General features: G+C 32.9%; 2 protein-coding genes across 2 annotated transcripts; one reads left to right on the forward strand and one right to left on the reverse strand.

Annotated features, from left to right (window-relative positions):
* Positions 1-574: 574 nt before the first annotated feature.
* Positions 575-8,550, forward strand: LOC144851862 (tetratricopeptide repeat protein 8-like). The gene is made up of 11 exons (XM_078709511.1): positions 575-738; positions 1,150-1,270; positions 1,504-1,724; positions 1,802-1,891; positions 2,044-2,174; positions 2,533-2,731; positions 3,090-3,229; positions 3,559-3,733; positions 4,363-4,485; positions 5,372-5,455; positions 5,833-8,550. Exons 1-11 carry the CDS (start codon positions 637-639, stop codon positions 5,947-5,949), a joined length of 1,503 nt encoding a protein of 500 aa, XP_078565637.1. The 5' UTR covers positions 575-636; the 3' UTR covers positions 5,950-8,550.
* A 3,458-nt stretch (positions 8,551-12,008) lies between these two features.
* LOC144851481 (glycoprotein-N-acetylgalactosamine 3-beta-galactosyltransferase 1-like) lies at positions 12,009-15,514 on the reverse strand. The gene is made up of 3 exons (XM_078708974.1): positions 15,007-15,514; positions 13,494-14,206; positions 12,009-13,129 (listed from the first exon to the last, which is right to left on the reverse strand). The coding sequence occupies exons 1-3, from the start codon at positions 15,224-15,226 to the stop codon at positions 12,977-12,979; spliced, it is 1,086 nt and encodes a 361-aa protein (XP_078565100.1). The 5' UTR covers positions 15,227-15,514; the 3' UTR covers positions 12,009-12,976.
* Between the last annotated feature and the right edge of the window lie 730 nt (positions 15,515-16,244).

Consider the following 16,244-nt stretch of genomic DNA (forward strand, 5'->3'; position numbering starts at 1 on the left):
CAGCATAATGCGCTATATCAAGTACCAGTTATTATTATTATTATTATTATACTGTACTTACAGACCATGCCTATTGAAATTCAAGAAAATTAGTTTATTAATAACTTCACAAATGAAAAAAAAATGTATAATCTGTACCTTTCATATGAGATATTAAATAGCATACCCTCTGTATCCTTTTAACATAGACATATATGCTTTTACATGGACCAACACATCAGTCGAGTGCCCGAGTGGTTAAGGAAGGGGCACCGAAAACCATAGCTATACACAATCGGCACAGGTTCAAGACACTTTTCGACCATTGTTCTGGTGGTAGAACAAGTCTTCTCGGATAAGGACTTAAAGCTCTCTCCAAATTAATTAGATAAAGATAACGAATAATAATAAAATAAATCAACAATTTTAAACCCCAGCAGGATTTGAACCATGTAAAGCTAGTATCTAAAGCAAAAAAAATGTATCTTTAAACATGCTCCCTCTGTGGCAATATTTTGCCAAATACTTCACTCAGTTTCTGAGTACAGTGCTTCCATTTTTTTTTTAAAGCGCGACCTCTATCTATTATTGGGGTTTTTTTCTTGGTTGGTTACCTGACGCTGGTTTTGGTTAATTTGATGAATATTAAACACAAGAATGGACCCGCTTTATCTCGCTATGAGTCTTTATAGACGGCGTAAATATGACGACTGTGTTAAAATATGTTCACAGCTGCTTGAAAAAAATCCATATGATCAAGTAAGATAGTTAATTTTGTCAAAACAAACCATTGTTCGTAGGCCTACGTTACCACCGCCATCGTTCGACCACAAACAGTCTCTGTGGGCGTTTGTGTGTGTGAACGTTAGGTTAGTTATGGAGGCCTAGACCTAGACTAAATAGTCTTGGACATTGAGTTGTAGAGTACTACTACTATACTAGGGTTGGCCTAATATTATTCATGAAGATACCTGGCTCTCATGATGGGCGAGTCATTGGCTGAGTAGGCCTAGGCTTTTAAAACGTCACTTTAATTAATAATTAATTATAAAATAAAGCCAATAAAATCAATAATAAATAATGCCTACCTCTATTCCAGCCTATAGTTAATAAACTATATTATCAACCATGCATGATGTTATTTATTATTTTAGTTTCATATTATTACAGGCATCTTGGTCGCTAAAGACAAGAGCATTGACGGCTCAGGTGTATGTAGATGAAGTAGATGTTGATGAGGAAGGCATTGCAGAGATGATTATGGATGACAACGCCATTGCTCAAGTTGCTCGTATGTTTTCTGTTTTAGTTACATTATGGTTTTTGTCATCTTTTGCCACCAGGTTTTAATCGTACAAACAGTAGGGGGCATGCAGTAGGTCATAAAGTGTGTGGCAACTTTTATCTACAGTAGGTCTGGACCCAATTACGCCGTTGTACACTAGTCCGGGTTTATTAATTCTATAAAAAAATAATTATATGGTAACACACATCTAACAATTTTCATTATCTAAAACACCACAGGCCCTGGAACATCGTTGAAAAAGCCAGGGACAGGTCAAGGAGGCCCTAGCGCTGGAATTCGACCAATGTCGCAGTCTGGTCGGCCTTTGAGTGGCTTTGTTCGGCCTGGAACACAATCCGGTAGACCTGGAACCATGGAACAAGCTATTCGGACCCCTAGGACAGCTCATACGGCTAGGCCAGTCACTAGTGCTTCTGGGAGATTTGTTAGGCTTGGCACAGTAAGTTTCTCATTCTTCTAGCTCTTATCCTGTGATTGGTTGGTTGGTTGTTTTCTCATTTTTGTTGTTTTTTACAGGCTTCGATGCTTTCTACACCAGATGGTCCCTTTATTAATTTGGCAAGGCTCAATTTCTCTAAGTATGCTGCTCGTCCAAATCTAGCAAAGGTAAAAACACTCCATTTACACTCAATATTTATTGTTTTTCATGTCCGTCTCGGACATTCTGCGTTAGTTCTTCACGATTGTAAAGCCAAATTCAATAGTTATATGTACTGTAAGTGTGTGCAAGTATTAACAAAATTATGTTTGTTTTGTAGGCCTTGTTTGAATACATTTTCCACCATGAAAATGATGTACGTAACGCACTGCAGTTGGCAGCCCTGGCTACTGAAGCGTGTCAGTTCAAAGACTGGTGGTGGAAGGTCCAGTTGGGCAAGTGTTACTACAGGTACTTGGCATGAGCCTTGCTAATATCTGACCTTTGTTGGAGTTCACCCCATTTTACAATGCTTACCGATTATTCAATACATTCCACATGTAGTGGAGCTGTAGCTTGGATGGTGGTTAACATGCTTGCCTTCCAAATCTGGGGTCAACCCTGACCTACTGTAGTGCCAGTTCTCTAACTCGCAAGCCTCAAATGATACTTTATTAAGCATGATATACAGTAGTTGATCAACCCTGTAAGTTTGCTGTTAGATTTGTATGAGGTAACAATTTAAACAATACATTATTAGACTAGGAAAATTTTACAAGACAAGAACTAAAATCCATATGATATTATGATCATTTTATTCTGTATTTAGGCTTGGCATGTACCGAGAGGCAGAGCAGCAGTTCAAATCAGCTCTCAAGCAACAGGAGATGGTGGACATTTACTTGTACTTATCTAAGGTGTATGTAAGGCTAGACCAGCCTCTAACAGCCATTGAGATTTGTAAACAGGGCCTAGAGAAGTTTCCTGGAGAGACCACGATGCTCACTTGTATAGCTAGAATCTATGAGGTTTGTTTGTTTGTAGTTTGGATTCTTAAATATATGATACAGATGTTGGTGTATACAGTATATAGTAAATAATAAGTGGCCAGGAAGCTTTCCAAGCGTGGCATATGCCAATATGGACAGGCGAAATATGTGTAGTCGGTACAATTTTCCACCTTTAGTTAACTGAAAGGAGCCTAGTATTAGAGCCTAAAATGGTAAACTTATGTACATACAATCAGGAGAAATTGCACATTTTGTGGGTGACTGGAGATCACTCAAATATCTGGAAACGTCCGCTATTATCAAGATATTTGTGAAGTCCGTCTTTGAATTATTTCATACTACAGATGATGATATAGTTACTGTTTAATTTCTACAGGGATTGATGGACATGATCAATGCTGTCAAGTATTACAAAGATGTCTTAAAATGTGACAACACCCATATTGAGGCTATAGCGTGCATAGCTAACCATCACTTCTACTCAGACCAGCCTGAGATAGCGCTTAGGTTCTATAGGTATGTTGGGTGAAATCTTATTACGTTGTGAATAATTGTCAGAGATTATAGATACTAGTGGACTCATGCACCTGTCCACAACATGAGGGGCAGAGATAAGACCCCCTACTCCGAAATAAGCAAAGAGTTTTTTAAAGTGCACATGGGCTATAAGTGCGTGAAGTAGCCCTTTCTTCATCAAAGAGTGAAGTGCTTTACATTCTACATTTAACTACTTATTTTTATCCATTTTATCGATCTATGGCGGGTTAATGCATGTTGGATGATTAATTTAAGTATTCATTCACACTTTCTGAACCAAAAAAACCCTTTTTTTTCCGGCTATCTAGGCGGTTGCTACAAATGGGCGTGTATAATTCGGAGCTGTTTAACAACATAGGCTTGTGTTGTTTCTATTCCCAGCAGTATGACATGACGTTAAGTTGTTTTGAGCGAGCATTATCACTCGCTAATGATGATAATTCAACCGCAGATGTCTGGTATAATATTGGACATGTCGCATTGGTAGGTTAAAGTTGCGTTCGCACTGGGCCTGGATTTGGTTTTGGGGACCGGAGAAAAACCTGGGCTATGTTGCGTTTTTGGATCACCCATACGGAATCCAGAATGCATTAGTGTGAACGTTTGTATTCTTAAACTCTACACCTGTTTTTACGATTTTTTAACTGGGTACCCGAATCCTGGCTCAGTGTGAACGTAAGTTAAGATTCCAATAATAAATTTAAATGTACGTGTACAAGAACTAAACCTTCCATTTCTAGACTTTGGTTTTGTATTGAGGCTTGATTAGTTTCACTTTTTAGTTACAGTTGTATAAAAATCTACCATTAGGAATATTACAATTCAGTTCTAAAGTTAAAGTTAAGAATGAATAAAAAAAACATTAATTTCTAAAGCTCTGTCTACACTATCAAACTTTATGTGACAACAAAATTATATGATGTGCCCATATAAGGACACGATAATGTCATATCACTACCATATTTGAGCACATCACATTTTTGTTGTCAAACTAGTTTGATAGTGTAGACTGAGCTTAAAACAAACAAAACACTATTATTAAATAATAAAAACAATAAAATAAACAATAAACTAGTACTAAATTTGTATACATTTTTGCTATTGCAATACAGGGTATAGGAGACACCAACCTAGGCTATCAATGTTTCCGCTTAGCTATTTCATCCAACAACGACCATGCAGAAGCATACAACAATCTAGGGGCCCTGGAGCTGCGAAAAGGACGTATAGAACAGGTGAGGTACCACAGGCTACACTATACTTCTCATTTAAGATTCAGATTGATAAATGAAAAACAAATACATATATACATATATAAATCATACTGTCAAATTATAGAAACGTATTCGGAACATGATCTCATATTAATCGCGTCGAGTATAGTTCATCGACGAAAGTTCCGTATTTTTGGTTGTATGAAAAAATGTTGTCTCTAACAGGATTTGAACCTGTGACTTCTCGCTTACTGGTCGAGTATCATACCACTAGACCACAGAGCCATATATGGTATTGTCACAGATTTATATACATATATATACACAAAGGAAACAAGAAGGAGTGGTATATAATATAAGTTTAAATTAGATATAATATATATATTATAAAATAAAGAACACCTATTTCTTGTAAAAGCAGATTATGCCTATTTTCATTTTATCCATTTGTATATAATAATAGATTTATTTTTCCATTTCCTTCCTTGTGAATAGAAAGTAATCTCAATTTCATGGGAAATTATGTATTTGGATTGTTAAACTTTCTACGGCCTTTCCTTGGAGACAGGCTGTTTTATAATATCCGCAGATCACACTTATAGATGTCTACTGTACTGTAAACTTTGCACCACAGTATATAATACTTAGTAAACTTGTTTGATCCAATACCTAACACATGGACATTACAATTTTTCGTATTTTTAAATAATCATCAAGGTGTAACAACATCATTAGGATTAGCTTGAGTAATGTAATTTTCTCCACTAACCACATGAGTGGTTATACCTTTGTTAAATATATCGTTTATGTTGTGGAAAATGCATATTTTTTATTAAGAGGACTCTTTTGCATTGGTCCAGATATTCAGAATTCAACAAGATTTGAACTAGTGCTTTTATAATTTCAGGCACGTGCATTTTTTCAGTCAGCTCAAAGTTTGTCACCTCACATGTTTGAACCACATTTTAACTATGCGTCGCTATGTGACCAGGTATTTATTTGTGTATTTGCGTGTGTGTCATTTAGTATTATTAATGAATTTTTGACAATAATTCTAGTCTCTAAGCACAGTAAATTTGTATCGACAGGTGAATACTGTAAATGGTACTAGTGCAATGTCTGAATTTTAAAGGTTGAAGGGCCCGGGGTAGGGGGATACTACATTTAAATCTGTGAAGTTCTACTGTACTCCTATTAGGGAGACAAACCTACAATGTGTCCCCTTTATAGAGGTTTACACAGAATAGGTGTGTCCCAAAAGGAGGGGGAAGGGGGGCTGGGTAGAATTTATATAATAATAAGATATAAGAGATACATTTAAATAATGTAATTTTTATTTTAAACAAAACTTTAAACATTTTTTTTTAGATTGGAGATTTACAAAGCAGTTATAATTCAGCCCAGCGAGCTGTTTCTGCTTACAATGACCACTGTGATTCTAAAGACCTTTTGAAACAGCTGAAAAAACATTTTGCCTTACTCTAGGTTATTTGATTAAATACATTATATATTTATTTATGTGAAAATTGTATATAATTATATCAAGCAAATATATAAATAAGGCATAGAGAAATGCCAAATCATCCATTGGTATACTGGAAAAAAATCAATTCAGAAACTGTGAAGATGAGGAAATCTGCGAGAATCAAAAAAACCTCCCCCAACTGTGATTCAAACCCGGAATCTTCTGCTTGATATGCTGACATTCTACCATCACTTTAATGGTAATTATTTATCATATAATAATTTTGTATTCATTATGATAAGAACCTTAGTTTGCGAAAGATTATCTTCGAAGGACAAAATATAGACCTCCCCCAACTGAGATTCGAACCAGATCGTTTTCACGGTATGGTTTAAATATGTATACATACTTAATTATTTTTTGTAATATAATTTTATATTCATTATGATAGTAACCTTAGTTTGCGAAAGATTATCTTCGAGGGACAAAATATAGACCTCCCCCAACTGAGATTCGAACCAGATCGTTTTCACGGTATGGTTTAAATATGTATACATACTTAATTATTTTTTATAATATAATTTTATATTCATTATGATAGTAACCTTAGTTTGCGAAAAGATTATCTTCGATGGACGAAATATAGATACAAATTTTCAACTTTTCCCAATTAGTAATATTGTTCTCCCAAAGAAAGTGAATAGTATAAAGGCCTACTGTTCATAAAAAAAGTCTCATTTCACTCCATTACATCAAAAGTCCTTTTGTACACAAAGTTTTTGTAGACAGTGCATTACAGTATGCATAGCTAATGTGGTTTTTCATTGTGAATCAAGTTTCAATATGCTGTGTGGCAGATTGTGATCATATATTGTGTTTTGTTATTTTATCTGATAAAAGAAATTTGATAGATATATATCTGCATATGTTGCACATACTGCATTTTATTAATTTAATAGATAATACATGTCTGGCTTAAATAACACTTTAAACTTTTAATCAATCATGTTTATTCAGACGTAACAAAGCGATGTAAATAGTCATAAGGAATAACATAGATTCTATATTTTTATGAATGTTGCTGCTCATCTGTGTAAATTGGCCTTTAGTTTGTTTTGTCTTTATTCAAATAACAATCATTTCCAGATCTGTTCATTGCTAATATGACAACATTTTTTCAACTTACTGTGTTAGTCACTGTGGGTTTTTCCACTTTATAGTTCCGGTTAGTTAGAACCAATCAAACAACTGGTCCAATATACAGTAACACTAACCTAACAGCCAAATGCCGTAAGCTAATTTTATCAATAGTGTTTTGTGATTAATGCAACATGGATGCTAAGAAACATAAAGAAAGTTGTTTACATTATGTCACTAAGAATCAAAATGGCTGAAATAATATCCACAATATGTATCCAAAGAAAAAATATTAATAATTTGAAAAAAATACAAATTGAGGATTGTATTTGTAATTAAAATATAACATTATGATTATAATTTTACCAACAAAAAGATCATACAAAAACATTGTGGAAAATAATGTATCTGTAATTTATAATTAGATTATAAACTTTTAGAGTGAGTACTAGTTTAGGAGGAAACAATGTTTTTCCTCCATGCTTTAACCTCTACTCTTTAACCACTACTATGGCAAGCTTAGCGTGCATAAATCAATAGCTGATACTACAGGTATACAGTATATACAAAGTTGTGTATGCATGCTTATGGATTTGTACACACACACACACCAATTCAATGTCCCATTCATGCATGAATAAATCATAGGTGTTTTTGATGCTAGAGGCCTCTTTTATAATCTACAGATGGGATTGGACTCATGGTTGTCCTTGTCCAGTAACTTGTTTATTGATTTTTCGCGTTCAGTATTTTTTCTATTTTGTATGCTTTTTGTTCTGGGAGGAGACAATTTGTTACTGTTTTAAATTTGAATTTATTTGAAAAATTGCATTATAGAAAAGACACATACATCAAGTAATATTAAGTATAAAATAAATATAGAACTAGTTTATTATTAAAAATGATATTAAAAATATTTCTAAATATTTTGTGATGAAACAAATTGTTTTGGATATCCCGGAAATGTATTTTAATGTGTGGATGTATTCTGGATACAATATTAATATCAGATGAAAAAAACTACCGTTTCTTACTGTATATATTAAGATAGTATTCTTCCATTGTTTGTATATAATTGCAATGTTTACTGGAGAGTATTATATTGACAATGAAGATTAAACTCCTTAAAAGTAACCAGCTAGGCATGCCATTCGTTTTCCCAGGTGCAGTACCATGGGGAATACATTATATCCTAAAGGAAGTACTTATGTTTGTGGTAACTTAATGCACATTATGTTGTAAATGACCCCAGTTAATGACCTTCACTGGTGGGCGTTTTCTAATGACAAATTACATCTTGTGTATATGTTTGTCTTGTGTAGTAAATGAAAATCCAACCCAGCTATAAAATCTGCTAATGCAAGTATAAATAATAAACATTAGTAATAACCCATTGAAAAGTTTGTGCCCAAATTTTTCTTTTGTGGATTCCATCATCAATGTATTATTTTTAGGATGAATATAGTTTTATCGATTATTTTTCATTTAAAAATAAAATTGGGTACTAGTGAACACAATTTGATATTGACACTATTTTTTTCCAATGTGTACACATTTAGTTTTTAAAAGGGATAAAACTTTGCTTTGCTTCAAAGCATAAATAATCATAAATAAATTTTTTGGTCTAACCGTATGAATCTTGACCTGTAAGTGAGAAGTTTCTTACCACTCTCAAATATTGGGAGAAAATCTGATATCTTTAATGACTCTTGGAGAGATAAATATTTTCTTTTTGCAATAATTTGTAAATGATTAAACTCCTTCATCCCTCAACTTTTAAGAGATTGAATATAGTAATCTTCTTTGCAATAAATTAGATTAAAACTATAATGTATACGTCAATATTATAATTTCCTGTTAGATAAGATAGAGTACTTTACTTTGTTTCATATTTCATCTGAATATAAGATGTGTATCTTCTATGACCTAGCGTCGTTAAGGGTTTAATGGTATTTCTTGCAATCTAATTTCTTGCTCGTATCTTGCCTTTTTAACATAATTGAAAGCTGTTTTTTTTATCTACTATTAGTTGTCAGTGGAGCAGCTACAGATGATCCCATTTCAAATAGTGTTCAAATTTCTTTATCCTGTATTTTATGTACACTACTACCAATGTTTCACATCCCATCCAAAGGACAGGCAATGGGAGTAATGCATCTTGCATAAAGCTCTGTCTACACTATCAAACTAGTTTGACAAAAAAAAGTGTGATGTGATCAAATGTGGTAGTGATATACCAAAATATTGTAGTGATATGACATCATCGTGTCCATATTTGAGCACATCACATTTTTGTTGTCACATAAAGTTTGATAGTGTAGCCAGAGCTTTAGGATGAAAGAAATATGTCACAGACAGGTCTCGAACCCATACCTCTCACATACTAATCCGATTACCTTACAATTATGCCATATCTCTTCTACTACTCCATTACAATAGTGTGTTCTAGGCATTTCTTTCTTTTTGCAGACTCCATTGATAATGAGGGAGAGTCTCTCTGTGAGTCAAAATCTGTTTTACAAAAATATTTTATTTCAGTTCAAAAGGCATAAAATAGCCATTCACTTTTTTCTAGGCATATGCAACACATTGACTGTGTATAAAATATTTAGTTTAAAAACAATGTTTAACATCTGTTTGAAATTTTATTCGAAAATGGATTTATTGACCCATGCACAATTCTATATTGGTTCATATATTTAATCTATAGTGAATGGGTGTGAAAAATTATGCAATGACTGTCTAATGCTGTTAACTCACCCGCAAACAGACACACATTTCGGTCGGATTTTAGAATTTTATTCATAATTTTAGCTTTTAAAAATATGTTGTAAGCTCAATTCTGGATTTGTGCGCAGTCTACTAATTTTAAAGTATAAATACATTCAAACAAGAACTTCATCTAATATTTTTTAACCTATTGATTTTTTATTTTTAACTCTACGAATTCCCCAGCAAAATTCTGCAATAATTTTCTTCTTTTTTCATATATCAAATGCAATATATTACTGTATATTAAATTAAGTATAAAATAAATATAGAACTAGTTTATTATTAAAAATGATATTAAAAATATTTCTAAATATTTTGTGATGAAACAAATTGTTTTGGATATCCCGGAAATGTATTTTAATGTGTGGATGTATTCTGGATACAATATTAATATCAGATGAAAAAAACTACCGTTTCTTACTGTATATATTAAGATAGTATTCTTCCATTGTTTGTATATAATTGCAATGTTTACTGGAGAGTATTATATTGACAATGAAGATTAAACTCCTTAAAAGTAACCAGCTAGGCATGCCATTCGTTTTCCCAGGTGCAGTACCATGGGGAATACATTATATCCTAAAGGAAGTACTTATGTTTGTGGTAACTTAATGCACATTATGTTGTAAATGACCCCAGTTAATGACCTTCACTGGTGGGCGTTTTCTAATGACAAATTACATCTTGTGTATATGTTTGTCTTGTGTAGTAAATGAAAATCCAACCCAGCTATAAAATCTGCTAATGCAAGTATAAATAATAAACATTAGTAATAACCCATTGAAAAGTTTGTGCCCAAATTTTTCTTTTGTGGATTCCATCATCAATGTATTATTTTTAGGATGAATATAGTTTTATCGATTATTTTTCATTTAAAAATAAAATTGGGTACTAGTGAACACAATTTGATATTGACACTATTTTTTTCCAATGTGTACACATTTAGTTTTTAAAAGGGATAAAACTTTGCTTTGCTTCAAAGCATAAATAATCATAAATAAATTTTTTGGTCTAACCGTATGAATCTTGACCTGTAAGTGAGAAGTTTCTTACCACTCTCAAATATTGGGAGAAAATCTGATATCTTTAATGACTCTTGGAGAGATAAATATTTTCTTTTTGCAATAATTTGTAAATGATTAAACTCCTTCATCCCTCAACTTTTAAGAGATTGAATATAGTAATCTTCTTTGCAATAAATTAGATTAAAACTATAATGTATACGTCAATATTATAATTTCCTGTTAGATAAGATAGAGTACTTTACTTTGTTTCATATTTCATCTGAATATAAGATGTGTATCTTCTATGACCTAGCGTCGTTAAGGGTTTAATGGTATTTCTTGCAATCTAATTTCTTGCTCGTATCTTGCCTTTTTAACATAATTGAAAGCTGTTTTTTTTATCTACTATTAGTTGTCAGTGGAGCAGCTACAGATGATCCCATTTCAAATAGTGTTCAAATTTCTTTATCCTGTATTTTATGTACACTACTACCAATGTTTCACATCCCATCCAAAGGACAGGCAATGGGAGTAATGCATCTTGCATAAAGCTCTGTCTACACTATCAAACTAGTTTGACAAAAAAAAGTGTGATGTGATCAAATGTGGTAGTGATATACCAAAATATTGTAGTGATATGACATCATCGTGTCCATATTTGAGCACATCACATTTTTGTTGTCACATAAAGTTTGATAGTGTAGCCAGAGCTTTAGGATGAAAGAAATATGTCACAGACAGGTCTCGAACCCATACCTCTCACATACTAATCCGATTACCTTACAATTATGCCATATCTCTTCTACTACTCCATTACAATAGTGTGTTCTAGGCATTTCTTTCTTTTTGCAGACTCCATTGATAATGAGGGAGAGTCTCTCTGTGAGTCAAAATCTGTTTTACAAAAATATTTTATTTCAGTTCAAAAGGCATAAAATAGCCATTCACTTTTTTCTAGGCATATGCAACACATTGACTGTGTATAAAATATTTAGTTTAAAAACAATGTTTAACATCTGTTTGAAATTTTATTCGAAAATGGATTTATTGACCCATGCACAATTCTATATTGGTTCATATATTTAATCTATAGTGAATGGGTGTGAAAAATTATGCAATGACTGTCTAATGCTGTTAACTCACCCGCAAACAGACACACATTTCGGTCGGATTTTAGAATTTTATTCATAATTTTAGCTTTTAAAAATATGTTGTAAGCTCAATTCTGGATTTGTGCGCAGTCTACTAATTTTAAAGTATAAATACATTCAAACAAGAACTTCATCTAATATTTTTTAACCTATTGATTTTTTATTTTTAACTCTACGAATTCCCCAGCAAAATTCTGCAATAATTTTCTTCTTTTTTCATATATCAAATGCAATATATTACTGTATATTAAATTAACTTTCTTCTCTCACGTTTTATACTTATGGTATTGCACATGATAAAGCCTAAAAGAGTTAGGTTGCTGTAAGTTGTTCCAAAAAAACAAATAGACAAATTTCGTTTGGCATAATAATGGCAAATAATTGCTAAATGAAAGCTATAAAACAAAAACTAGGGAGTTGCATTTTTTAGCTCTCGAAAGTGGGTTCTCAGTGTCCTTTTAATTAATTTAATAATTGTTTAATTTTAACTTTTGTATTTAACACCCACAAACATATTTTTTTGCCATAATTATTGGACTTAATGACATTATCATAATATATTATTTTTATTACATTGTGATAGATTAATTATGCATATTTCAAATTGCCAATCTGACAGAAATTATTAATTTCTACTACGGTCCATCATACTTGCAGTAGGCCTACTGATTAGCCATGTTTATGCAGTAGGCTATCATTTTATCACCCTGATCCCCAGTTAGCGGTGATGGCGTATCCCCATACTCCGGTTTGGGTACTAGCTTGGTGTTTTGGTCTTTTTGTTCTCTTCCTTTTGTTTTCCACTCTTTCTCTTTATTGTCGAGCACATAGAGACATCATTTATATGCGCTATATAAATCTATCTATTATTATTATTTATCTCCCTTCCAACAATTGCAGTAATTCTTATTAACAGAAAGGACTTGAACCCAGAACCTTAGCATTTGACTACATAACCACTAAACTGCAATTCCACACAAAGTTTATATTTTGACTTTAGTTCCATTGATAAGATAATAGTGATTTTGGTGGTAGCTAGCTGGGCGGATTTTGTAGATGTAAAATTCTAGTAAATACATTTCCTTTGGTTGTACATAGTGGAATGTAACTAAATAATCTGAACAGCATTCTCTGCCCTGTAAAAAAAAATTGAAGTTAATTAAATAAAGTTTAGGTCTATTGATTCAGTGTGTACTTCCTCTAGCTGGTTTATTATTCATTTATAAAAAACAAATCCAAAAATCAAAGTGCCACCTGCTTATGGCACTCTGAAAGGGGACACTGTACTAACAATTAAAAAACACTAACTAGAGACTTCAAGAGTTCAATACAGAAACTGGCATTGCATTGTGGGATATTAGTCAAACGATTTGATTTTACCAATTTTAGCATCACAGTTTTAACCCCTATGTGCAGGCCTGTCCCAAGAACAGTCTAAATCCCCCTTGCAATGACCCATTTACCACCCAGCGTATGCCTCATGTAGACAGTTATACTTACCACTTTTAGTGGATATTTTTGGTAAGACCAATACCAAAAATTTTTAGGCATTGACCCCAAAAAGTAATCTAGTCCAAAAGGCAGAAAGCGAGTTCTATTTAGTGAGTCTCTTGAATCCCCGGCAACTACACCAACATTTTGTAAACATTTTCCCAATTCTACATCTTCCGCACCACTTTCACTGGCACTGCATTTGCCTCCATTTGGCAATGCTTTGTTAACAAAACGGTTTAACGCTTCTTTACTTAAAACGTATCCGGCGCCGCCACTCATGTAACCCTGCCGCACGAGTGTTTTAAAATTATGTCCAAAATAAATTGGTTCCGACGAATTCTGGGAAGCGAGCATATATTTCAAATTTTCAACAATTAAAAATGTGTCATCGTCCGCTTTCAGAAACCAGTCGGCTTCGTCGAAGTGATGTTTGTATATATATTTGAATGCTTCCTTTGTTTTTGCCCATAACGCATCTCGTCCTTCAGTTACGTTCAACCCGATGGACGGGAACGAGGAATTCTCTACCGAGCTCATGTATAGTGTTTTATCGCATCTCCAGCCCCAAGTATTTTTAACATGTCGTGCTTTTGATAGTAATGTAAATGGGGACGTCATGACCCAGCAAAGGACGCGTACGTTTAAGAATTTATCGTCTGAATCATCCACAATCTTGGTTAGATTATGTAATATTTTAAGATCTGTTATAGTTGACTCATCTAAGAAAAAAAAATATATCAAGTTTTTTAATATTTTTATTTATTTCAACATCATCATTCATTATTTTCATACAAAATGAACAAAACAATAAAATACAAGAGCATGATAAATAATAACAAAGATTAAAAACATGTTACGGTAAGCGGGTAAAGTACAAAACATTAAAAGATAAATTTAAATCTGTAAAAAATGTGCAAAACATTTTTTTTTTTAATGTGTGAAAATAACTAAATTCTAATACAGATATAAAATTATGAGATTAATACAAAATAGATTTAAAACATAATTAAATTTTTTCAAATATTCAAAAACCTTTGTACAGTAGCACAGCATTACAAAATTTAAATTTTCAGTGTCGTGATAAATCAGATAATATTATAAATACATAATTTACATACATTTCCCATAAGAGCACTTTTTACAGTAATTTAAACATTGCAGATGACACAAATTACATTTCATGGTGTAATTTATATTGATTAAAATGAAAATGTTATGCAAGAAGATGTTTTAATATCATTTGAATGCAGAGGAATAAAAAAAAATACTGAACAATCATCCACAATATTAAGAAAGTTCTTTAAAGCTCTGGCTACACATCAAACTTCCAAAAAATGAATATCAAAATACATAGGTGCATCAATAAGTCAATAATAGGAACACTTCGAAGGATGTTTATAATCTAGTGGACCAGATTCTTCTCAGAAGGTTGTTTGTGACTTCTTCTAAATGTCTCTGAAGTTTCTGAAGGTCTAGTGTATTCCTATTTAGGCCTATTTTCTGATTTCGAAATACTTACTTGTTAGACGGTTGTATTGAACTTTATACTGACGGGAGGACACTGGTTCAGATTTGTTAAGGAATCTCTGTTGCGTGTATTGTCTTATTGGTGAACTGCCAACAAAGTCAATGCCACGAACGTTTGATGTCGAGATCATAATGAGTGCCAGAAGAAACCCACTTACAAACAACACCAAACCAATAAGTCCATGGCGAACTGTGGAAATTCCAGTGGCCATTTTGTTAGCTGCTTTGTGTCATAATAAGTTAAGATAAACGTCAGGCCGATAAACATGAGCTAAAACAACAAACTATACTTAGTAATGGTACTCAGAAATCGTGTATCAAAAATGTGGTATCAGAGTCGAGTCAGACAGGACATCCAATGACCTGAAGAACATATTATGTTGGCGTCAACCATTTGTAGATTCATGCCAAATGGGCAGAAAGTGCCGTGTCAAAAGTTGTTTTATTTAAACTTTAAACGCTTCCGTTTGCTCAGTTAATCTTTATAGGGTGTATAGACACTAGTCTAGTGTTCCAATTATAAGATGTTTTATTGATATTGAACATTATTTAGAAAGATTTCCTCAAACATAAATGGAAGATTCCAATAAGTTGTAAGCGTTGTAGAGGGCGCTGGTAGAGTATGGATAGATATGTGAGGCCTCGATATGTGCCGAAACTCGGAACTTTGGATCAAACTTTAAAAAATATAAAATCCAACACAATATTGAAAAACTGAAAATACTGTGAGTATTAATTAATTAATTAGGCATATGTACAGGATATACTCTCTTCTTCAAGCCGCAAGCGTTATATAATTGGCCTAATATAAGATGCTACACTGGATGTTCATTAGTCATTAATCAGAAATTTATCGGAAATTGAATAATGTAAGTCATTGATTAATAAGGTTTTTAAAATGTTTCGTTAAAAATCAAAAACCAGAATTTGTTTTAAAAAAAAGAAGAATCACTTAGTCCAGCGCTTCCGCCTCATTAATTAGACCTCTCGCGATCAATATTAGTTGTGTAGAAGACTGAATCCAGCGCTCCATTCAATCAAGCATGATATCCTTCTTCAGAAAAAGGGTAAACGTGATATTCAAATACGTTCACTGTTTTATGTAAATTACACTGGTTGTAATTTGCATATTCATTCCAGACCACCAGCAGACGATGATCAAACGAGTGATTGGTTCTCTTTAGAGATCTATCAATGAATTGAGTGGACAATGCCGCAGACAACCAAATG

This window comes from Antedon bifida, chromosome 9, assembly GCF_963402885.1.
Source record: "Antedon bifida chromosome 9, ecAntBifi1.1, whole genome shotgun sequence".
Lineage (NCBI taxonomy): Eukaryota > Metazoa > Echinodermata > Crinoidea > Comatulida > Antedonidae > Antedon > Antedon bifida.

Excerpts from the sequence above, each read along its gene's own strand:
- LOC144851862 (XM_078709511.1), top strand. The coding sequence starts at position 637 with ATGGACCCGCTTTATCTCGCTATGAGTCTTTATAGACGGCGTAAATAT. Across the intron at positions 1,271-1,503 it reads CGCCATTGCTCAAGTTGCTC|GCCCTGGAACATCGTTGAAA; the intron begins GTATGTTTTCTG and ends AAAACACCACAG. Across the intron at positions 3,734-4,362 it reads ATATTGGACATGTCGCATTG|GGTATAGGAGACACCAACCT; the intron begins GTAGGTTAAAGT and ends ATTGCAATACAG.
- LOC144851481 (XM_078708974.1), bottom strand. The coding sequence starts at position 15,226 with ATGGCCACTGGAATTTCCACAGTTCGCCATGGACTTATTGGTTTGGTG. Across the intron at positions 14,207-15,006 it reads TCAATACAACCGTCTAACAA|ATGAGTCAACTATAACAGAT; the intron begins GTAAGTATTTCG and ends TTTTTTTCTTAG. Across the intron at positions 13,130-13,493 it reads AAAAATATCCACTAAAAGTG|GGCAGAGAATGCTGTTCAGA; the intron begins GTAAGTATAACT and ends TTTTTTTTACAG.